Source organism: Triticum aestivum, chromosome 3A (genome assembly GCF_018294505.1).
Source record: "Triticum aestivum cultivar Chinese Spring chromosome 3A, IWGSC CS RefSeq v2.1, whole genome shotgun sequence".
Lineage (NCBI taxonomy): Eukaryota > Viridiplantae > Streptophyta > Magnoliopsida > Poales > Poaceae > Triticum > Triticum aestivum.
In genome coordinates, this window is record NC_057800.1 from 56889559 (window position 1) to 56914887 (window position 25329).

Here is a 25329-nt window from a genome sequence, read left to right on the forward strand (position 1 = left end):
TCTCAATACAAAGTTCTCCCCCTCTCTCGTGGAGATCTATTCGATGTAATCTTCTTCTTTTTGCGGTGTGTTTGTTGAGACCGATGAATTGTGGGTTTATGATCAAGTCTATCTATGAATAATATTTGAATCTTCTCTGAATTATTTTATGTATGATTGGTTATCTTTGCAAGTCTCTTCGAATTATCCATTTGGTTTGGCCAACTAGATTGGTTGTTCTTGCCATGGGAGAAGTGCTTAGCTTTGGGTTTGATCTTGCGGTGTCCTTTCCAAGTGACAGAAGGGGCAGCAAGGCACGTATTGTATCATTGCCATCGAGGATAACAAGATGGGGTTTATTTCATATTGCATGAATTTATCTCTCTACATCATGTCATCTTGCTTAAAGCGTTACTCTGTTTTTAACTTAATACTCTAGATGCATGCTGGATAGCGGTCGATGAGTGGAGTAATAGTAGTAGATGCAGAATCGTTTCGGTCTACTTGTCACGGACGTGATGCCTATATACATGATCATGCCTAGATATTCTCATAACTATGCTCAATTCTGTCAATTGCTCAACAGTAATTTGTTCACCCACCATAGAATACTTATGCTCTTGAGAGAAGCCACTAGTGAAACCTATGGCCCCCGGGTCTATTCTCATCATATCAATCTCCATCTCTTTAAATCTTGATTTGCTTTTTTCTTTGCTTTTACTTTTTACTTTGCATCTTTATACCAAAACTACCAAAAATATTATATCTATCAGATCTCACTCTCGTCAGTGACCGTGAAGGGATTGACAACCCCTAATCGCGTTGGTTGCGAGTTGCTATCGTTTTGTGCTGGTACGAGGTACTTGAGCGTGGCCTCCTACTGGATTGATACCTTGGTTCTCAAAAACTGAGGGAAATACTTATGCTACTTTGCTGCATCATCCCTTCCTCTTAGGGGAAAACCAACGCAAGAACTAGACGTGGCAAGAAGGATTTCTGGCGCCGCTGCCGGGGAGTCTACGCAAAAAGTCAACATACCAAGTACCCATCATAATCCCTATCTCTCGCATTACATTATTTGCCATTTGCCTCTCGTTTTCCTCTCCCCCACTTCACCCTTGCCGTTTTATTCACCCTCTCTCTCTCTCTCTATCCTCCCTCTCCTTTCCGCTTGCCTCTTGTTTGCTCGTGTGCTAGTTTGTTTGCTTGTCGTCATGGCTAGTCCTCTTTCTGCTCCTTTGTCCCCCGAGTTTGAAGTCCTTCACTTCAAACAAGAGCAAGGAGAAAACTTAAAGGATGCTTGGTTTAGAATGATGGAATCTTATTGTAAATGCACCCTAGAAGTAAATTTCAGAATTTTTCTTCGCAACTTTTATGTTGGGCTTAATATGTCTCATAGACAACTTTTGGATTGTGTTGCCAAAGGCAATTTTATTGAAATTGATCCCAGTATCGCGCATGAAATTATAGAAGGTATAGTAGGAACTTTACCTTAACAAAAGGGGCCCCATCATACCCAAGAGAAAACGCAAGTTTTTGAGAAAATTCGCGAAGTAACTAAGATTTTACAGAAATCTCGTGATCCTCTTAAGAGCGTTAGCGTAAATCTTCACCGCATGAATATGTTGATTACTCTTTGCAATAAGCGGTTGGATTGTTTAGATCTCAAGATCTCTGAATATGAAGGGAAACGTAAGGAACCTCCCGGATTCGAGCATAACATCGCTAAAAGAATTAAGAATCAAGATGACAATACATAGATCTATCCTCGCTTTTATGCCTAGCTAGGGGCGTTAAACGATAGCGCTTGTTGGGAGGCAACCCAATTTTATTTTTATTCCTTACTTTTTGCTCCTGCTTAGTAATAAATAAATTATTTAGCCTCTGTTTTGGTTGTGTTTTTTGTGTTCAATTAGTGTTTGTGCCAAGTAGAACCGTTGGGAAGACTTGGGGAAAGTCTTGTTGAACTTGCTGTAAAAAACAGAAACTTTAGCGCTCACGAGAACTGCTGTCATTTTTATTTGGAGAGTGATATTTAATTAATTATTTTTACAGATGCTTAATAGATAAATTCCTCACTTCCAGCAATTTATTTTAGAATTTCTGGGGTTCCAGATCTTGCGATAGTTACAGAGTACTACAGACTGTTCTGTTTTTGAAAGATTCTGTTTTTCATGTGTTGTTTGCTTATTTTGATGAATCTATGGTAGTAAAATAGTTTATAATCCATAGAGAAGTTGGAATACAGTAGGTTTAACACCAATATAAATAAAGAATGAGTTCATTACAGTACCTTGAAGTGGTCTTTTGTTTTCTTTCGCTAACGGAGCTCACGAGTTTTCTACTTTACGTTTTGTGTTGTGAAGTTTTCAAGTTTTGGGTGAATTCTTTTGATGGATTATGGAACAAGGAGTGGCAAGAGACTAAGCTTGGTGATGCCCATGGCACCCCCAAGATAATACAAGGACACCAAAAAGTCAAAGCTTGGGCATGCCCCGGAAGGCATCCCCTCTTTCGTCCACTTCCATCGGTAATTTACTTGGAGCTATATTTTTATTCACCAACATGATATGTGTTTTTCTTGGAGCGTCTTGTATTATTTGTGTCTTTGTGTTTTAGTATGCCACAATCATCCTTGCTGTACACACCTTTTGAGAGAGCCATACATGAATTAAAATTTGATAGAATACTCTATGTGCTTCACTTATATCTTTTGAGCTAAGTAGTTTTGCTCTATGTGCTTCACTTATATCTTTTGAGCTATTTAGTTTTGCTCTATGTGCTTCACTTATATCTTTTGAGCTAAGTAATTTTGCTCTATGTGCTTCACTTATATCTTTTGAGCATTATAATTTTGCTCTATGTGCTTCACTTAGATCTTTTAGAGCACGGTGGTGGATTTGTTTTAAAGAAACTATTGATCTCTCATGCTTCACTTGAATTATTTTGAGAGTCTTAATAGCATGGTAATTTGCTTAATAATAATATGCTTGGTATTCAAGATTTGTGAAACTTTCTTTTGAGTGTGTTGAATACTAAGAAAAGATTGAAGCATGATAATTGTTTAGAGATATGGAGGTGATAATATTAAAGTTATGCTAGTTGAGTAGTTGTGAATTTAAAGAATACTTGTGTTAAAGTTTGTGATTCCCATAGCATGCACATATGGTGAACCGTTATGTGATGAAGTCGGAGCATGATTTATTTATTGATTGTCTTCCTTATGAGTGGCGGTCGGGGACGGGCAATGGTCTTTTCCTACCAATCTACCCCCCTAGGAGCATGTGTGTAATACTTTGCTTTGATAACTTCTAGATTTTTGCAATAAGTATATGAGTTCTTTATGACTAATGTTGAGTCCATGGATCATACGCACTCTCACCCTTCCACCTTTGCTAGCCTCTCTAATACCGCGCACCTTTCGCCGGTATCATACACCTACCATATACCTTCCTCAAAACAGCCACCATACCTACCTATTATGGCATTTCCATAGCCATTCCGAGATATATTGCCATGCAACTTTCCACCATCTAGTTCATCATGACACATTCATCATTGTCATATTGCTTAGCATGATCATGTAGTTGACATAGTATTTATGGCAAAGCCACCGTTCATAATTTTTTCATACTTGTCACTCTTGATTCATTGCATATCCCGGTACACCGCCGGAGGCATCCATATAGAGTCATACTTTGTTTTAGAATCGAGTTGTAATCATTGAGTTGTAAATAAATAAAAGTGTGATGATCATCATTTAATAGAGCATTGTCCCCAAAAAAAGAGAAAAGAAAGGCCAAGGAAAAAAAGAAGGCCCAAAAAAGAAAATAAATAAAAAGGGGCAATGCTACTATCCTTTTACCACACTTGTGCTTCAAAGTAGCACCATGATCTTCATAGTAGAGAGTCTCTCATGTTATCACTTTCATATACTAGTGGGAATCTTTCATTATAGAACTTGGCTTGTATATTCCAATGATGGGCCTCCTCAAGTGCCCTAGGTCTTCATGAGCAAGCAAGTTGGATGCACACCCACTAGTTTCTTTTGTTGAGCTTTCATACATTTATAGCTCTAGTGCATCCGTTGCATGGCAATCCCTACTCACTCACATTGATATCTATTGATGGGCATCTCCATAGCCCGTTGATACGCCTAGTTGATGTGAGACTATCTTCCCCTGCTTTTTGTCTTCTCCACAACTACCATTCTATTCCACCTATAGTGCTATATCCATGGCTCACGCTCATGTATTGCGTGAAGATTGAAAAAGTTTTGAAAAAGTTAGAGTATGAAACAATTGCTTGGCTTGTCATCGGGGTTGTGCATGATTTAAATACTTTGTGTGGTGAACATGGAGCATAGCCAGACTATATGATTTGTAGGGATAAATTTATTTGGCCATGTTATTTTGAGAAGACATAATTCTTTGTTAGTATGCTTGAAGTATTATTATTTTTATGTCAATATAAACTTTTGTCTTGAATCTTTCGAATCTGAATATTCATATCACAATTAAGAAGATTTGCATTGAAATTATGCCAAGTAGCACTCCACATCAAAAATTCTCTTTTTATCATTTACCTACTCGAGGACGAGCAGGAATTAAGCTTGGGGATACCTGATACGTCTCCAACGTATCTATAATTTTTATTGCTCCATGCTATATTATCTACTGTTTTGGACTATATTGGGCTTTATTTTCCACTTTTATATTATTTTTGGGACTAACCTATTAACCGGAGGACCAGCCCAGAATTGCTGTTTTTTGCCTATTTAAGTGTTTCGGAGAAACAAAATATCAAATGGAATCCAAACAGAATAAAACCTTCGGGAACGTGATTTTCTCACCGAACGTGATCCAGGAGACTTGGACCCTACTCCAAGGAGTCAAAGAGGAGGTCACGAGGGTGGGGGCGCCCCCCCTAGGGTGCGCCCCCTGCCTTGTGGGCCACTTGGTGCTCCACCGACGTACTCCTTCCTCCTATATATACCGACGTACCCCCAAATGATCAGAACGGGAGCCAAAAACCTAATTCCACTGCCGCAACTTTTTGTATCCACGAGATCCCATCTTGGGGCCTGTTCCGGAGCTCCGCCAGAAGAGGGCCGTCATCACGGAGGGCTTCTACATCATCATAGCCTCTCCGATGAAGTGTGAGTAGTTTACCTCAGACCTTCGGGTCCATAGTTAGTAGCTAGAGTGCTTCTTCTCTCTCTTTGAATCTCAATACAAAGTTCTCCCCCTCTCTCGTGGAAATCTATTCGATGTAATCTTCTTCTTTTTGCGGTGTGTTTGTTGAGACCGATGAATTGTGGGTTTATGATCAAGTCTATCTATGAATAATATTTGAATCTTCTCTGAATTCTTTTATGTATGATTGGTTATCTTTGCAAGTCTCTTCAAATTATCCGTTTGGTTTGGCCAACTAGATTGGTAGTTCTTGCCATGGGAGAAGTGCTTAGCTTTGGGTTCGATGTTGCGGTGTCCTTTCCTAGTGACAGAAGGGGCAGCAAGGCACGTATTGTATCGTTGCCATCGAGGATAACAAGATGGGGTTTATTTCATATTGCATGAATTTATCTCTGTACATCATGTCATCTTGCTTAAAGCGTTACTCTGTTTTTAACTTAATACTCTAGATGCATGCTGGATAGCGGTCGATGAGTGGAGTAATAGTAGTAGATGCAGAATCGTTTTGGTCTACTTGTCATGTATGTGATGCCTATATACATGATCATGCCTAGATATTCTCATAACTATGCTCAATTCTGTCAATTGCTCAACAGTAATTTGTTCACCCACCGTAGAATACTTATGCTCTTGAGAGAAGCCACTAGTGAAACCTATGGCCCCCGGGTCTATTCTCATCATATCAATCTCCATCACTTTAAATCTTGATTTGCTTTTTACTTTGCTTTTACTTTTTACTTTGCATCTTTATACCAAAAATACCAAAAATATTATATCTATCAGATCTCACTCTTGTAAGTGACCATGAAGGGATTGACAACCCCTAATCGCGTTGGTTGCGAGTAGCTATCGTTTTGTGCAGGTACGAGGGACTTGAGCGTGGCCTCCTACTGGATTGATACCTTGGTTCTCAAAAACTGAGGGAAATACTTACGCTACTTTGCTGTATCAACCCTTCCTCTTCGAGGAAAACCAATGCAAGCTCAATACGTAGCACACCGTCTTCCACCACTTCCGGTTTCCGGTGAACAACAAGAAGATCATCGGAAAAACAGAAGGAGGACACAACACTGCCAACAGAAAGAGGTACTCTTCCCTTATTCGTGCAAATCTTACGTCTCCGCTCACACCGTATTCATCCCATGAAAGAAACTAGTTGAGCGCTTCTTACTGCATCTTCTTCGTGATACTAAATGCACAAGGTTTCCTCCCTTTTACTATTTCACCTTTGCTAGAGGTCAGTAGCCCGCCTGGCTTTCAATTCAGGGCCAATCGAGCCGCAATTAATTGAAGCAGCACTCGCTTAGGCGCGCGGAGCACCTAGTCCGCCTGTTCCCTGGGGAAGCGACGCATCGGTGTCTATCATAGGGGTGTGGGTGCAGGAGCTGCTTCCGCCTGATCTGGAGGTCGGCGGGGCTTGAATGGATGGCCGGGGGGCAGTGCCAAGCATGGCAGTGCGGTGAGGTCGAGGGGAGGGCGCAGGCAGGGGAGGAATACTGGGCCGGTGGTCGCTGGCGTTTCGAGGAAGATCATCAACACTGACTGGCTGGAGGTAGATGAAGGTGATCTGCCCGTTCTTTATACATCGGACGGTGCAGAAAAAATGGACTGACCTATTTGCTTTCAGTCGACTGTTATTTTCATAGAATCATGTAGTAATTTAGCGTGCCAAGCATGTTGTAGAGCTATCATATGTCTCCTGTCATTTATTTCTCACCGACCTGCTATCTGCTACCTTTACACTGTACTAATTGTGCACACACTTCACCCATACTCACACTATTGTTTTTTATGCATGGGTATTTCAGACTCTGACGCAGTGTTGATGAATGCAGAAAAGAAAAGACAGAAGTCGCTCCAGTGTAATTCAAAGATAAGCACTAAGCGTTTCAGCGCTCTGATGGGTGCAGTGTGAGCAGTTGGAGATAGTAAACGTAGCTCTGCAGTTGATGATCTCAATTGCCACACACAACCATCCCAGGTGCTTGCTTTAACTTTGCGCTGTCAAATGTGGTTGCATGTTGCATATGGTCTCTAGCTTGAAGTGCTTCCAATTTGGTTAAATTGCATCTGCTTACTTTACACATTATACCTTTGATAATGACATGCCTTCCTGTTTTTGATACATACTACATATGTCTATTAACCATGTTCGTACATCAAACTAATGCTCTTTTGTATCCCTCGTCAATCACTTATGATGAGATAGTCACCCGAGTGGGTTACTATGAGACGCCCTACTCGTTTAAAGAGTGCGGTGTCATCCTCCCCACATGATTCTCAACAAACAGCAAGGCTAAATGAAGATAGTCAATGTAGCTCTCTAGTTGATCACCGCAATTCCCCCACACCACCATCGCGGGTGCTTGCTCTTACTTGGCAGTGTGATATGTGGTTGCATGTTGCATATGGTGTCTAACTTGTAATGCTTCTAATTAGGGTAAATTGCATCTGCTTAGTTAACACATTATACATGTGAATATGACATGCCTTCCTATTTTTGGTACATACTACGTCTTTATATTAACCATGTTCTTACATCAAACTACTTTTCTTGTGTATCCCTCATCAATGCTCCTAATTTGTTAAATTGCATCTCCTTAGCTTACACATTATACATGTGAATATGACACGCCTTCCTGTTTTTGGTACATACTACATCTGCCTATCACACCATGTTCTTACATCAAACTACTGTTCTTGTGTATCATGCGTCTATCGCTTATGATGAGACAGTCACGTGCGTGGGTTAATATGAGACACAATACTCTTATAAAGAATGCAATTTCATCCTCTCCACATGATTCTCAAGAAACATCAAGCCTAAACAAAGATATTGAACATAGCTCTGTACCTGAAGACCGCACTTCATCTACACCACCATCACAGGTGCTTGCTCTAACTTCGCAGTGTGATATGTGGTTGCATGTTGCATACGGTGTCTAGCTTGTAATGCTTCTAATTAGGGTAAATTGCATCTGCTAAGTTTACACACTATACCTGTGAATATGACATGCCTTCCTATTTTTGGTACACACTACATCTATGTGTTAACCTTGTTCTTACATGAAACTACCTCTCCTTTGTATCCTGTATCAATCACTTACGATGAGTCACCTTTATTCGTTGCATATTGCATATTATTTCTGGCTTGTTGCCATGTATTGCTTCTAATTTGGTTAAATACATTTGTTAGGGCACCCTTTTAATTTGGGAGAGTGATATTGGTTTCATCTTTCATATGGTTTCTAGCTTGCATCGATTCTAACAAGTTCAAGCACCTTGTGCTTAGTTTACACTTTATGCATCATACATGTCAATATGTCACACCGTCCTGTTTTTCATACATATTCCATCCTCCTATCATGTGTCTGCCTTACATGAAAGTAGTGTTCATCAGTATCATGCATCAATGAGTTCTGAAGAGAAAATTTTATTCCTTTTTCTTATGGGTTTGACTTGACAAGGCAAAATCAAGAAAGAGGAAGGAAAAGAGTAAGAAAGGTGATGATGGTGGTCCTCTGCAGCAATGTTAATGGAGCATCTGTACCAATTCTCCTTGTACTGATAGTGCATTACAAGGTCCAAGTCTCTGCTCCCCTACTCCACCATCCAAGGTGCTTGCTCTAACCTGGCAGTGTGATATCTGGTTGCATGTTGCATATGGTGTCTACCTCGTATTGCTCCTAATTAGTGTAAACTGCACCTGCTTAGCTTACACATGATACATGTGAATATGACACGCTTTCCTATTTTTGGTACATACTATAGCTGTCTATCACACCATGTTCTTACATGAAACTACTCTTCTTGTGTATCCTGCATCAGTCACTTATGATGGGGCACCTTTAAGTTGGCAGTGTGATATTGGTTTGCGTCTTGAATATGATTTCTAGCATGTATTGCTTCTAGTTTGATGAACGCCACCTATGACGAGACAGTCTTAACTTGGCAGAGTGATATTGATTGCACCTTCCATATGGTGTCTTGCAGTGTTTCTAATTTGTTGAAGTGCCTTCTGCTTAGTTACCACATCATAGGTGTGAATATGTCAAGCCATCCATTTTTCGTACATATTCCATCATCGTATCATGACTTTGCCTTTCATCAGAGTAGTGTTCGTTAGTATCATGCATGAATGAGTTCTGAAGAGCGAATGATATTCCTTTTTCTTGTCGGTATGACCTCACAATGCAAAATCAATAAAGCTGAAGGAAATTGGCAAGGCATTGGATGATGGTGGTCCTTCCGAGCAACTGAAACGGAGGTTCTCTACAGATTCTACTCCGCCATCCTCCCAACAAGATTCGCAAGACAACGCAAGGCTAGACAGTCAACGTAGCTGTGTAGATGATGATCACATCTCCGCTACTCCACCATCACAGGTGCTTGCTCTAACTTGGCACTATTATATGTGGTTGCATGTTGCGTATGATGTCTAGCTTGTATTGCTTCTAACTTTGTTGAATTGCATCTGCTTACTTTACAAATAATGCCTGTGAATATGACATGTGTTCCTGTTTCTACATCAGACTAGTATTCTTGCATATCCCGCATCAGTCACTTATGATAAGGCACCTTTAAGTCGCCACTGTGATATTGGTTGTGTCTTGCATATGATTTCTAGCATGCACTACTTCTAATTTGTTGAAATGCCATACAGTTTGAACTTGGCAGAGTGATATTGGTTGCATCTTTCATATGGTGTCTAGCTTGTAGTGCTTCTAATTTGTTGAAATGCCTTCTGCTTAGTTACCACATCATAGGTGTGAATATGTCACACCATCCTGTTTTTCATACATATTCCATCCTCGCATCATGTGTTTGCCTTTCATCCGAGTAGTGTTCGTCAGTATCATGCATGAATGAGTTCTGAAGAGCGAATTTTATTCCTTTTTCTTATCGGTTTGACTTCACAATGCAAAATCATTACAACTGAAGGAAATTAGTCCGGCAGTGGATGATGGTGGTCCTTCGGAGCAACTCAAACAGGGGGTCTCTACAGATTCTACTCTGCCATCCTCCCAACAAGATTCGCAAGACAACACAAGGCTGGACAGTCAACATAGCTGTGTAGATGATGAGCACATCTCCCCTACTCCACCATCACAGGTGCTTGCTCTAACTTGACACTATTATATGTGGTTGCATGTTGCGTATGATGTCTAGCTTGTATTCCTTCTAACTTGAATTGCATCTGCTTACTTTACACATAATGCCTGTGAATATGACACGTGTTCCTGTTTCTAGAACATACGTGTACATGATGAGCATATCTCCCCTACTCCACCATCACAGGTGCTTGCTCTTACTTGGAGCTGTTATACGTGGTTGTGTTTTCCGTATGATGTCTAGTTTGTATTGCTTCGGATTATGTTGAATTGCATATGCGTAGCTTACAACTTATACCTGCAACGATCACTTACCCATAAGACACATTTAACTTGGGACTATGATGTAGGTTGCATCTTGCATTGTCTTCTAGCTTGTACTGCTTCTAATTTCTTGAAATGGCACTTACGACGAGACACTTTTTACCTGATAGAGTGATATTGGTTGCATGTTCATATGGTGCCTAGCTTTCATTTCTTCCAATTTTATTGAAATGCCTTCCACTTATTGTTTTTTCATACATATTCCATCCTCCTATCGTACGTGTGAATATGAAACATTGTCTTTTTTTGTATATATTCCATCCTCCTATCCTGCGCTTGCCTTACATCAAAGTAGTGTTCGTCTGTATCATGCATCAACCAGTTATGCAGAGCTAATTTTATTCATCTTCTTGTGGTTTTGACTTCATAAGGCAATATCAGAAAATAGGAAGGAAAAGAGTAAGTTAGGGAATGTTGGTGGTCCTCCGCACCGACGCAAACAGAGACTCTCTAGATTTGCCACTGCTACTGCTAATGAAGTTGAAGTCCCAAGTCTACATGATGAGTTCATCTCCCGTACTCCACCATCGCAGGTGCTTGCTCTAAGTTGACAGTGTGATAATTGGTTTCATGTTGCATATGTTGTCTAGCATGTATTTCTTCTATTTTGATTAAATTGCACCTGCTGAGTTTATACGTTATACATGTGCATATGACATGGCTTTCTGTGTCTAGAATAAAATGCATCTACCTATCATACCATGTTCTTACATCAAAGTACTGTTGTTGTGTATCCCACATCAGTCACTCATGATTGGACGCTTTTAACATGGCAGTTTGATAGTGGTTGCATCTTGCATTGATTTCTATGTTGTACTGCTTCTAATTTTTCGAATTGCCACTTATGACAAGACACTTTTAACTTGGCAGAGTAATATTGGTTGCATCTTTCATATGGTGTCTAGCTTGCATTACTTCTATTTTCTTGAAAATCCTTCTGGTTAGTTTGCACATCGTAGATGTGAATATGTCATGTCGTCCTGTTTTTTCTTACATATTACATCCTCATACGGTTGTCTTACATCAAAGTATTGCTTGTCTGTATCATGCATCAATGAGTTCTGAAGAGTGATTTTATTCTTTTGTGTTGTGGGTACAGCTTGGCATGGCAAAGACAAAAAAGAGCAAGGAAAATAATATAGTAGGGAGTGCTGTTACTCATCGGGTGAAACGGAAAAGGTTCTGCCGTCAAGATTCTGCTGGTACTTATAGTCCACCGGCTAAATCTACAAACACAGTATCACCTGCTCCACCAGCTGCAGCATCCGCTTCAGCTGTACCAGCATGTCAACCAGTTACTTGTCCGTTTGCTCTGGAACTGGCCAGTTCCCAAGCTACCTTCACACCTAACACTACTTCCGAAGCACTGCTGACACAACAGGACTTGGCAAGATCAGATGAACCTCATGAGCATCAACACCAAAACGGTACCTGACCGAGTCAAGTTGCAGTTGCATGCTCCTTTATATGTACTCTCACAGTTTGATGTACACTAACACTTTCCATATTCGTTGTTGAACTAGCACCACGTCGCAAGAAGAAACAGACATCAGGGATAATGCTTGACAGATTAACAAAATCTAAAGGAGGAAGAATGGAGATCCATTTTGAGGCAGGTTTAAAAAGGCCACGTGATCCTATAGAGTCAGCCAAGTTAGTATTAGAGGCAACCGTTGCCGTTAGGTGTCATGCACGTATCCTCCCAACGTGGATCCAGTACAGAATGAGAAAGACAATACCCAGTTTAACACCTTCCTTGACCATTTATCCGTAAGTAATGTTATTCATCGCAATTAGTAATATTGTCTTGCTCTATCCCATACTTTCTAGCTTCCTCCTAATAAGACTCACATTCTTTTTTCAATAGATGAGGTTCAAGTTGGATCCGAAAGATGATGCAACTAAACAAGCATGCACTCATGTTTTTCAGTCTGCTCTACGACAGTATCGGTACCACCTTAGAAAATCTCACTTTGAAGGCAAGGCTAACAATGAAATTGCCCAAACTTCTCCAGTGGAATATATTACAGATGAAGACTGGACAGCCCTCGTTAAACACTGGTCTGATCCAAAGTATAAGGTAGACTATATGTATTTGATCAGACCACATATTGAACTTGTATTTATGTATGTGCCTTACAAGTGTATCTTCTTCTAGGCTAACTGTTTGAAGAACAAAACCAACCGTTCTAAAGTGAAATTCCAACAGACAACAGGATCTTGTAGCTATATTGCACACTGAGAGGCTCTTGTAAATAGCTGCTACTTCCTTCTTTTTTTGTGCCATATTATTGTATCTATATTGACTTGTTCCAAATACAGAGGAAAGCCCGTGTGGACCAAAAAGAACCTGAACCGAATGCAGTGCAAATCTTCAAGGATTGCCACACCAGCAAGATGAAGGGCATGAGCACACCAGTTCAAGCCGCTATTGTAAGTCCTTACTCCTCCTGCCTTGAACGGATTGGTACTGTGATGTGTTCATTTAACTACTTGGTTTGCAGCCAATGTCAGTTACTCTGTTCACTTTTATTGACAGTTGTCTTAACGTATCATTTCACCTTACATGGTTTAAAAGAGATGAAGGATATTCTTTTGGTCTTGATCTGTAATCTAGTTGTTATGTTCACGTGTGCACACAATGATAAAATAGCATGTTTGTTTTATATCTGTTTGCCCATGATATGAATTATGTCATACTATGTTCATCCTACTTTAAACCATGTATCTTTATCCTTAGATGTCAATGAATGTGAGGAAATAGACAATACAGTAGGCATGCTACATGGACATATGTTCCCAAAGTGATTTTATTATGTAGTTGGCACTACAATACATGCTAATGTATTACAGTAGTTCACCAAAATAAGTTATGTATAAACGTTTAACCTACTTTGTTTGTTTTTATCTCATTAGTAACTTATGTGGTACACTAATCTACAAGTTCAAACTTTCAGGAAGCTATGGAACAAATGATTGAACAACCACAACCACCTGAAGGTGACGAGGCTACTACAGGCACAATGTCACCTCTTGCTGCAGTGCGTCAGTATCTCTCCACTAACAGTGCAAAAAGCACCTTCCTGCGTAATTCTGGGTTGGTTGTCAAGGTAACCTCGTCCAAATCGCCTACTGAACAAAATATTCCTACTAGACAGAGTGATATATCTGTGCTCTAGACACAAGTCCAATCCCTAATGGACGTTGTTTCGGAAACAAGAATAGTGGTTGAGAAATGTCATCAAGATATGAATGGTTTTGAAACCAGACTATCAGACATTCGCTTCGTTGTTCAAGAGCAATGGCGGAAAAAAGGTGGAGATTGCTCTGCTCCATCAGATTCTACAGCCTGAAACATTAGCACTCAGGTCAAATGATCTGTGCTTCTATAATCTGATGGTGCTTTTATCTGGAAGGACTGTAAACTTTATGCCAATAGGCCTTCTGTTGTATGGTTGGAATTTATTTTGTTGTGATACAACATTTATGATGCTGCCTCAGGCTGCAGTAATTACGACGCTATTTTTGTATAGTGTAGGTTTATCTTAGTAATGTATTCGGCCGAAAGCTTTGTAGGAGCCCAACATGCCAACATTCGTCGAGCCCATTCCAATTGGGCTAAAAACGATTATGGGTCGAAATTGGCATGTAGCCCACTAAAAATATCTGGGCCTAAATCAGCATAAGCTTTCATATTTTTCTGGTAGGCCTGTGCCCATAGTGGGCCTCTAACAGGCCTAAACATAATTTGGGCCCTCAGTAAAAATAGGCCGTTTACAGGTGTAAATATCTCGAGCCCATAAAAACATGGGCCTTTAATAGACCGAAAGTGAGATTGGGCCCTGATTGTGCCAAATAACCCACTGGACTTAGCAGGCCGAAATGGTGGCCCATTTATGATGCGGATCTTTGACAGGCCGAAATTCGGACGGACCGTAAATGCGCCTACCCAATGAAGGAAATATGCCCTAGAGCCAATAATAAAGTTATTATTTATTTCCTTATATCATGATAAATGTTTATTATTCATGCTAGAATTGTATTAACCGAAAACATAATACATGTGTGAATACATAGACAAAAACAGAGAGTCACTAGTATGCCTCTACTTGACTAGCTCGTTAATCAAAGATGGTTATGTTTCCTAACCATAGACATGAGTTGTCATTTGATTAATGGGATCACATCATTAGGAAAATGATGTTATTGACTTGACCCATTCCGTTAGCTTAGCACTTGATCGTTTAGTTTGTTGCTATTGCTTTCTTCATAACTTATACATGTTCCTATGACTATGAGATTATGCAACTCCCGTTTACCGGAGGAACAGTTTGTGTGCTACCAAACGTCACAACATAACTGGGTGATTATAAAGGTGCTCTACAGGTATCTCCGAAGGTACCTGTTAGGTTGGCGTATTTTGAGATTAGGATTTGTCACTCCGATTGTCGGAGAAGTATCTCTGGGCCCTCTCGGTAATGCACATCACTCAAGCCTTGCAAGCATTGCAACTAATAAGTTAGTTACAGGATGATGTGTTACAGAAGGAGTAAAGAGACTTGCCGGTAACGAGATTGAACTAGGTATTAAGATACCGACGATCGAATCTCGGGCAAGTAACATACCGATGACAAAGGGAACAACATATGTTGTTATGCGGTCTGACCGATAAAGATCTTCGTAGAATATGTACGAGCCAATATGAGCATCCAGGTTCCTCTATTGGTTATTGACTGGAGACGTGTCTCAGTCATGTCTACATAGTTCTCGAACCCGTAGGGTCCGCGCGCTTAAAGTTCGGTGATGATCGCAATTAGGGGTTTTGTGTTTTGATGTACCGAAGGTTGTTCGGAGTCCCAGATGTGATCACGGACATGACAAGGAGTCTCGAAATGGTCGAGGCATAAAGATTGATATATTGGAAGCCTATATTTGGATATCAGAAACATTCCGGGTGAAATCGGGATTTTACCGGAGTACCGGGGGGTTACCGGAACCCCCCCGAGGGTTGGGCCTACATGGGCCATAAGGGAGAAGAGGAGGGCCGGCCAGGGCAGGCCGCACGCCCCCTCCCCCCTAGTCCGAATAGGACAAGGAAGGGGTGCGGCGCCCCCCTTTCCTCTTTATCCCTTCCTCCTTCCTTTTCCAACAAGGCAAGAGGGGAGAGTCCTACTCCCGGTTGGAGTAGGACTCCTCTAGGCACACCCTTAGGGCTGGCCGCACCTCCCCCTCTCCCTCCTTTATATACTGAGGCAAGGGAGCACCCCATGACACACAAGTTGATCATGGTGATCGTTCCTTAGCCGTGTGCGGTGCCCCCTTCCACCATATTCCACCTCGGTCATATCGTAGCGGTGCTTAGGCAAAGCCCTGCATCGGTAGAACATCATCACCGTCATCACGCCGTCGTGCTGACAAAACTCTCCCTCAACATTTTGCTAGATTGGAACTCGAGGGACTTCACCGAGTTGAACGTGTGCAGAACTCGGAGGTGTCGTACGTTCGGTACTTGGATCGGTCGGATCGGGAAGACGTACGACTACTTCCTCTACATTGTGTCAACACTTCCGTTGCCGGTCTACGAGGGTACGTAGACAACACTCTCCCCTCTCATTGCTATGCATCACCATGATCTTGCGTGTGCATAGGAATTTTTTTGAAATTACTACGTTCCCCAACAGTGGCATCCGAGCCTAGGTTTTATGCGTTGATGTTGTGCACGAGTAGAACACAAGTGAGTTGTGGGCGATATAAGTCATACTGCTTACCATCATGTCATACTTTGGTTCGGCGGTATTGTTGGATGAAGCGGCCCGGACTGACATTACGCGTACGCTTACGCGAGACTGGTTCTACCGACGTGCTTTGCACACAGGTGGCAGGCGGGTGTCAGTTTCTCCAACTTTAGTTGAACCAAGTGTGGCTACGCCCGGTCCTTGCAAAGGTTAAAACAACACCAACTTGACAAACTATCGTTGTGGTTTTGATGCGTAGGTAAGAACGGTTCTTGCTACGCCCGTAGCAGCCACGTAAAAACTTGCAACAACAAAGTAGAGGATGTCTAACTTGTTTTTGCAGGGCATGTTGTGATGTGATATGGTCAAGACATGATGCTAAATTTTATTGTATGAGATGATCATGTTTTGTAACTGAGTTATCGGCAACTGGCAGGAGCCATATGGTTGTCGCTTTATTGTATGCAATGCAATTGCGCTGTAATGCTTTACTTTATCACTAAGCAGTAGCGATATCTTGGAAGCATAAGATTGGCGAGACGACAATGATGCTACGATGGTGATCAAGGTGTCGCGCCGGTGATGATGGTGATCATGAAGGTGCTTCGGAGATGGAGATCACAAGCACAAGATGATGATGGCCATATCATATCACTTATATTGATTGCATGTGATGTTTATCTTTTATGCATCTTATCTTGCTTTGATTGACGGTAGCATTTTAAGATGATCCCCTACTAAATTATCAAAGTACAAGTGTTCTCCCTGAGTATGCACCGTTGCGAAAGTTCTTCGTGCTGAGACACTACGTGAGGATCGGGTGTGATAGGCTCTATGTTCAAATACAACGGGTGCAAAACAGTTGCACACGCGGAATACTCAGGTTTAACTTGACGAGCCTAGCATATAACAGATATGGCCTCGGAACACGGAGACCAAAAGGTCGAGCGTGAATCATATAGTAGATATGATCAACATATTGATGTTCACCATTGATACTACTCCATCTCACGTGGTGATCGGACATGGTTTAGTTGATTTGGATCACGTGATCACATAGAAGATTAGAGGGATATCTTTCTAAGTGGGAGTTCTTAAGTAATATGATTAATTGAACTTAAATTTATCATGAACTTAGTACCTGATAGTATCTTGCTTGTCTATGTTTGATTGTAGATAGATGGCTCGTGCTGTTGTTCCGTTGAATTTTGATGCGTTCCTTGAGAAAGAAAAGTTGAAAGATGATGGTAGCAATTACACGGACTGGGTCCATAACTTGAGGATTACCCTCATTGTTGCACAGAAGAATTACGTCATGGAAGCACCGGTAAGTGCCAAGCCTGCTGTTGGAGCAACACCAGATGTTATGAACGTCTGGCAAAGCAAAGCTGATGACTACTCGATAGTTCAGTGTGCCATGCTTTACGGCTTAGAACCGGGTCTTCAACGACGTTTTGAACGTCATGGAGCATATGAGATGTTCCAGGAGTTGAAGTTAATATTTCAAGCAAATGCCCTGATTGAGAGATATGAAGTCTCCAATAAGTTCTATAGCTGCAAGATGGAGGAGAATAGTTCTGTCAGTGAACATATACTCAAAATGTCTGGGTATCATAATCACTTGACTCAACTGGGGGTTAATCTTCCTGTTGATAGTGTAATTGACAGAGTTCTTCAATCATGCCACCAAGCTACAAAAGCTTCGTGATGAACTATAATATGCAAGGATGAATAAAACTATTCCTGAGCTCTTCGTGATGCTAAAAGCCGCGGAGGTAGAAATCAAGAAGGAGCATGAAGTGTTGATGGTCAATAAGACCACCAGTTTCAAGAAAAAGGGCAAAGGGAAGAAGAAAGGGAACTTCAAGAAGAACTACAAACAAGTTGCTGCTCAGGAGAAGAAAGCCAAGTCTGGACCTAAGCCTGAGACTGAGTGCTTCTACTGCAAGCAGACTGGTCACTGGAAGCGGAACTGCCCCAAGTATTTGGCGGATAAGAAGGATGGCAAAGTAAACAAAGGTATATGTGATATACATGTTATTGATGTGTACCTTACTAATGCTCGCAGTAGCATCTAGGTATTTGATACTGGTTCTGTTTCTAACATTTGCAACTCGAAACAGGGGCTACGGATTAAGCGAAGATTGGCTAAGGACGAGGTGACGATGCGCGTGGGAAATGGTTCCAAAGTCGATGTGATCGCGGTCGGCACGCTACCTCTACATCTACCTTTGGGATTAGTATTAGACCTAAATAATTGTTATTTGGTGCCAGCGTTGAGCATGAACATTATATCTGGATCTTGTTTGATGCGAGACGGTTATTCATTTAAATCAAAGAATAATGGTTGTTCTATTTATATGAGTAATATCTTTTATGGCCATGCACCCTTGAAGAGTGGACTATTTTTGATGAATCTCGATAGTAGTGATACACATATTCATAATGTTGAAATCAAAAGATGCAGAGTTGATAATGATAGTGCAACTTATTTGTGGCACTGCCGTTTAGGTCATATCGGTGTAAAGCGCATGAAGAAACTCCATACTGATGGACTTTTGGAACTACTTGATTATGAATCACTTGGTACTTGCAAACCGTGCCTCATGGGTAAGATGACTAAAACACCGTTCTCCGGTACTATGGAGAGAGCAACGGATTTGTTGGAAATCATACATACAGATGTATGTGGTCCAATGAATGTTGAGGCTCGTGGCGGATATCATTATTTTCTCACCTTCACAGATGATTTAAGCAGATATGGGTATATCTACTTAATGAAACATAAGTTTAAAACATTTGAAAAGTTCAAAGAATTTTAGAGTGAAGTTAAAAATCATTCTAACAAGAAAATAAAGTTTCTACGATCTGATCATGGAGGAGAATATTTGAGTTATGAGTTTGGTCTACATTTGAAACAATGCGGAATAGTTTTGCAACTCACGCCACCCGGAACACCACAGCGTAATGGTGTGTCCGAACATCGTAATCATACTTTATTAGATATGGTGCGATCTATGATGTCTCTTACTGATTTACCGTTATCGTTTTGGGGTTATGCTTTAGACACGGCTGCATTCACATTAAATAAGAGACCATCAAAATCCGTTGAGACGAGGCCTTATGAACTGTGGTTTGGCAAGAAACCAAAGTTGTCGTTTCTGAAAGTTTGGGGCTGCGATGCTTATGTGAAAAAGCTTCAACCTGATAAGCTCGAACCCAAATCGGAGAAATGTGTCTTCATAGGATACCCAAAGGAGACTGTTGGGTACACCTTCTATCACAGATTCGAAGGCAAAACTTTTGTTGCTAAATTCGGAGTTTTTCTAGAGAAGGAGTTTCTCTCGAAAGAAGTGAGTGGGAGGAAAGTAGAACTTGATGAGGTAACTGTACCTGCTCCCTTATTGGAAAGTAGTACATCACAGAAACCGGTTTCTATGACACCTACACCAATTAGTGATGAAGCTAAAGATAATGATCATGAAACTTCAGATCAAGTTACTACCGAACCTCATAGATCAACCAGAGTAAGATCCGCAACAGAGTGGTACGGTAATCCTGTTCTGGAAGTCATGCTACTAGATCATGATGAACCTACGAACTATTAAGAAGCGATGGTGAGCCCAGATTCCGCAAAATGGCTAGAAGCCATGAAATCTGAGATGGGATCCATGTATGAGAACAAAGTGTGGACTTTGGTTGACTTGCCCTTTGATTGGCAAGCAATTGAGAATAAATGGATCTTCAAGAAGAAGACTGACGCTGATGGTAATGTTACTGTCTACAAAGCTCGACTTGTTGCAAAAGGTTTTCGACAAGTTCAAGGGATTGACTACGATGAGACCTTCTCACCCGTAGCGATGCTTAAGTCTGTCCGAATCATGTTAGCAATTACCGCATTTTATGATTATGAAATTTGACAAATGGATGTCAAAACTGCATTCCTGAATGGATTTCTGGAAGAAGAGTTGTATATGATGCAACCAGAAGGTTTTGTCGATCCAAAGGGAGCTAACAAAGTGTGCAAGCTCCAGCGATCCATTTATGGACTGGTTCAAGCCTCTCGGAGTTGGAATAAAGCTTTGATAGTGTAACCAAAGCATTTGGTTTTGTACAGACTTTTGGAGAAGCCTGTATTTACAAGAAAGTGAGTGGGAGCTCTGTAGCATTTCTAATATCATATGTGGATGACATATTATTGATTGGAAATGTTATAGAATTTCTGGATAGCATAAAGGGATACTTGAATAAGAGTTTTTCAATGAAAGACCTCGGTGAAGCTGCTTACATATTGGGCATTAAGATCTATAGAGATAGATCAAGACGCTTAATTGGACTTTCACAAAGCACATACCTTGACAAGGTTTTGAAGAAGTTCAAAATGGATCAAGCAAAGAAAGGGTTCTTGCTTGTGTTACAAGGTGTGAAGTTGAGTAAGACTCAATGTCCGACCGCCGCAGAAGATAGAGAGAAAATGAAAGATGTTCCCTATGCTTTAGCCATAGGCTCTATCATGTATGCAATGCTGTGTACCAGACCTGATGTGTGCCTTGCAATAAGTCTAGCAGGGAGGTACCAAAGTAATCCAGGAGTGGATCACTGGACAGCGGTCAAGAACATCCTGAAATACCTGAAAAGGACTAAGGATATGTTTCTCGTATATGGAGGTGACAAAGAGCTCATCGTAAATGGTTACGTTGATGCAAGCTTTGACACTGATCCGGACGATTCTAAATTGCAAACCGGATATGTGTTTTTACTGAATGGAGGAGCTGTCAGTTGGTGCAGTTCTAAACAAAGCGCCGTGGCGGGATCTACATGTGAAGCGGAGTACATAGCTGCTTCGGAAGCAGCAAATGAAGGAGTCTGGATGAAGGAGTCCATATCCGATCTAGGTGTCATACCTAGTGCATCGGGTCCAATGAAAATCTTTTGTGACAATACTGGTGCAATTGCCTTGGCGAAGAAATCCAGATTTCACAAGAGAACCAAACACATCAAGAGACGCTTCAATTCCATTCGGGATTTAGTCCAAGTGGGAGACATAGAAATTTGCGAGATACATACGGATCTGAATGTTGCAGACCCGCTGACTAAGCCTCTTCCACGAGCAAAACATGATCAACACCAAGGCTCCATGGGTGTTAGAATCATTACTGTGTAATCTAGATTATTGACTCTAGTGCAAGTGGGAGACTGAAGGAAATATGCCCTAGAGGCAATAATAAAGTTATTATTTATTTCCTTATATCATGATAAATGTTTATTATTCATGCTAGAATTGTATTAACCGGAAACATAATACATGTGCGAATACATAGACAAAAACAGAGAGTCACTAGTATGCCTCTACTTGACTAGCTCGTTAATCAAAGATGGTTATGTTTCCTAACCATAGACATGAGTTGTCATTTGATTAACGGGATCACATCATTAGGAGAATGATGTGATTGACTTGACCCATTCCGTTAGCTTAGCACTTGATCATTTAGTTTGTTGCTATTGCTTTCTTCATAACTTATACATGTTCCTATGACTATGAGATTATGCAACTCCCGTTTACCGGAGGAACACTTTGTGTGCTACCAAACATCACAATGTAATTGGGTGATTATAAAGGTGCTCTACAGGTGTCTCCGAAGGTACTTGTTGGGTTGGCGTATTTTGAGATTAGGATTTGTCACTCCGATTGTCGAAGAGGTATCTCTGGGCCCTCTCGGTAATGCACATCACTCAAGCCTTGCAAGCATTGCAATTAATAAGTTAGTTGCAGGATGATGTATTACGGAACGAGTAAAGAGACTTGCCGGTAACGAGATTGAACTAGGTATTGAGATACCGACGATCGAATCTTGGGCAAGTAACATACCGATGACAAAGGGAACAACGTATGTTGTTATGCGGTCTGACCGATAACGATCTTCGTAGAATATGTAGGAGCCAATATGAGCATCCAGGTTCCGCTATTGGTTATTGTCCGGAGACGTGTCTCGGTCATGTCTACATAGTTCTTGAACCCGTAGGGTCCGCACGCTTAAAGTTCGGTGACGATCGTAATTAGGGTTTTTGTGTTTTGATGTACTGAAGGTTGTTCGGAGTCCCAGATGTGATCACGGACATGACGAGGAGTCTCTAAATGGTCGAGAAATAAAGATTGATATATTGGAAGCCTATATTTGGATATCAGAAACGTTCCGGGTGAAATCGGGATTTTACCGGAGTATCGGGGGGTTACCGGAACCCGCCCCCCCGAGGGTTATTGGGCCTACATGGGCCATAAGGGAGAAGAGGAGGGGCGGCCAGGGCAGGCCGCGCCCCCCTCCCCCCTAGTCCGAATAGGACAAGGAAGGGGGGGCGGCGCCCCCCTTTCCTCTTTCTCCCTTCCTTCTTCCTTTTCCAACAAGGCAAGAGGGGAGAGTCCTACTCCCGGTTGGAGTAGGACTCCTCCAGGCGCACCCTTAGGGCCGGCCGCACCTCCCCCTCTCCCTTCTTTATATACTGAGGCAAGGGAGCACCCCATGACACACAAGTTGATCATTGTGATCGTTCCTTAGCCGTGTGCGGTGCCCCCTTCCACCATATTCCACCTCGGTCAAATCGTAGCGGTGCTTAGGCGAAGCCCTGCATCGATAGAACATCATCACCGTCATCACGCCGTCGTGCTAACGAAACTCTCCCTCAACATTTTGCTGGATCGGAACTCGAGGGACATCGCCGAGTTGAACATGTGCAGAACTCGGAGGTGCCATACGTTTGGTACTTGGATCGGTCGGATCGGGAAGACGTACGACTACTTCCTCTATGTTGTGTCAACACTTCCGTTGCCGGTCTACGAGGGTACGTAGACAACACTCTCCCCTCTTGTTGCTATGCATCACCATGATCTTGCATGTGCGTAGGAATTTTTTTGAAATTACTACGTTCCCCAACACCTAATACACGGGCCTTTAATAGGCTGGAACTTCGGTCAGGCACATTATCGTCATTTTTACATGGGCCATTAATGGTCCTGATATGACGTTGGGCCACATATGGCCCATGGTTTACGTCCGGCGTTAACAGGCTGAAAATGACAACAGGCCGAAAGTGGCCCAAAGCTATAGTGGGACTCTAACAGGCCGAATGTCAGACATGGCCGAATATGACCCAAATCCTTCACGGTCGTTTATGGGCCGAAAGTTTTGATGGCCTGTAAATGGGCCCAAAAGAAGTCGGACCTTTAATAGGCCGGAAATACACCGAGCCGTAATTCAGCCCAATTACTTAGCGGACTGTTAACGGGCCGGAAGTGACCATGGGCCGCGTTGATTACAAGTTTAGGACAGGCCGTTGACGGGCTGATTTGACAGAGAATGTTGGGACTTTAGCTGGGCCGGCCCATTATGGTCTACAGAATCTTGTGGGCCTTTAGTTGGGTCAGCCCATTGTGGTCCGCAGAATATTGTGGGCCTTTAGCTGGGCCGGCCCATTATGGTCTGCAAAATCGTGTGGGCCTTTAGCTGGGCCAACCCATTATGGTCCGCTAAATTTTGTGGGCCTTTAGCTGGGCCGGCCCATTATGGTCCGCTAAATCTTATGGGCCTTCGGTTGGGCCGGCCCATTTAAACTTTGTGGGCCACTTTTGGGCCGCTCCATGTGTCAACATATCATAGGCCCATCTCGACCATTGGATGAGTGACACCTGTGCCAACGCGGAGCTGACGCGTCGATCCGTCAGCCAATGAGAATTTTACATGTGGAAAATCGGCATTGGTAGTGGCTATTAATGGGTTATCGGATCCAAAATCTGACCCGGAGTTCTGTTACGGTGGATGCCACATGTCGGTCACCCTTGACGAAAGCACTTCTGTGACGCGCGATTTATTGTCATGGAAGTGGACACTTCCGTGATGATAATTTTGGCAATGTCATGGAACACTTCTACGACAGCACAAGTATGACTATCTTGATTCTGTCATAAATTTGTCATGGATGTACATGCATGACAGAAAATGCGACCTACTGTGACAAACACGTATCATCACGGAAGTGTATTTTTTTGTAGTACATCCTCGGCTTCAAGAGGTGAGCAGCCCCGTTCTTGGCCATGCTCTCGGCGGATCTGGCGATTCATTTCATGGTGAGATTGGCCGGAGCACTGACGGTGATGTGGGGGTTGATCTACAGGTCAACGTCGAACCAGTACGAGAGCACGTCGCTGGTGCAGGTCGAGGGGGTGAACACCAAGGAGGACGTGGCGTGGTACGCCGGGAAGCACCTGGCATACGTGTACAAGGCCAAGACCAAGAGCAACGACACCCACTACCGCTGCCTCTGGGGCAAGATCACCCGCCCTCACAGCAACTCCGGTGTCGTCCGTGCCCAGTTTGAGTCCAACCTCCCCACGGAGTCCATGGTCAGTGCCCGCCCGCCCTTAGTTTTTGATCCGCTGCTTGCTTTCTTGATGGTGCTTTTTTGCTGAGGCTGTTTGTTGCTTTGCGTTGTGTGCAGGGGCGCAAGGTCAGAGTGTTCATGTACCTAAGCAGCATATAAAGTTAGCATCTACTGCACTATCGCTAATGATGTTTGTTTAAGGCTGTTGCTTTGCTCTGTGTGATTTTACTCTAGCATGTGTGTTGCATTTCGTCCTGCGCCTTGAGAATGACTAGGATTTATGTTATAGAATTCCAAGTGTAGATGCAATATATAACATGCCTAAAGTATATGGACTTGTGCAGTGTGTCCATCGAGAGATTGATGATGCTTTAGTTTGGGTCATTCAATCTGGTTGATGTAGGATTCCGTGATCTTGCCATTTTAATCCGTGAAAGATGCATGCTAGGCAATATTGTCATTATGAGTTATCAATCTGTACTTGATCCATTTACATTGTATTAACTTTGTTGTTATCAATCTATACTTTGATCCGTTTACATTGATCCGTTCCTTGCTTTGTCCAATGGAAACAATCGCCGGAAGGGATATGTTGGTCTTGCAAGAGGCAAA

General features: G+C 42.1%; 1 protein-coding gene across 1 annotated transcript in view; it reads left to right on the forward strand.

The window, feature by feature from the left end:
- Positions 1-24876, forward strand: part of LOC123057863 (60S ribosomal protein L35a-1-like) — a 60646-nt gene extending 35770 nt beyond the window's left edge. The window contains exons 2-4 of the mRNA XM_044480739.1: positions 24392-24408; positions 24511-24739; positions 24835-24876. Of these exons, the coding sequence (XP_044336674.1) occupies positions 24392-24408; positions 24511-24739; positions 24835-24876 (288 nt within the window). The remainder of the gene's footprint in view (positions 1-24391; positions 24409-24510; positions 24740-24834) is intronic.
- Positions 24877-25329: the final 453 nt, after the last annotated feature.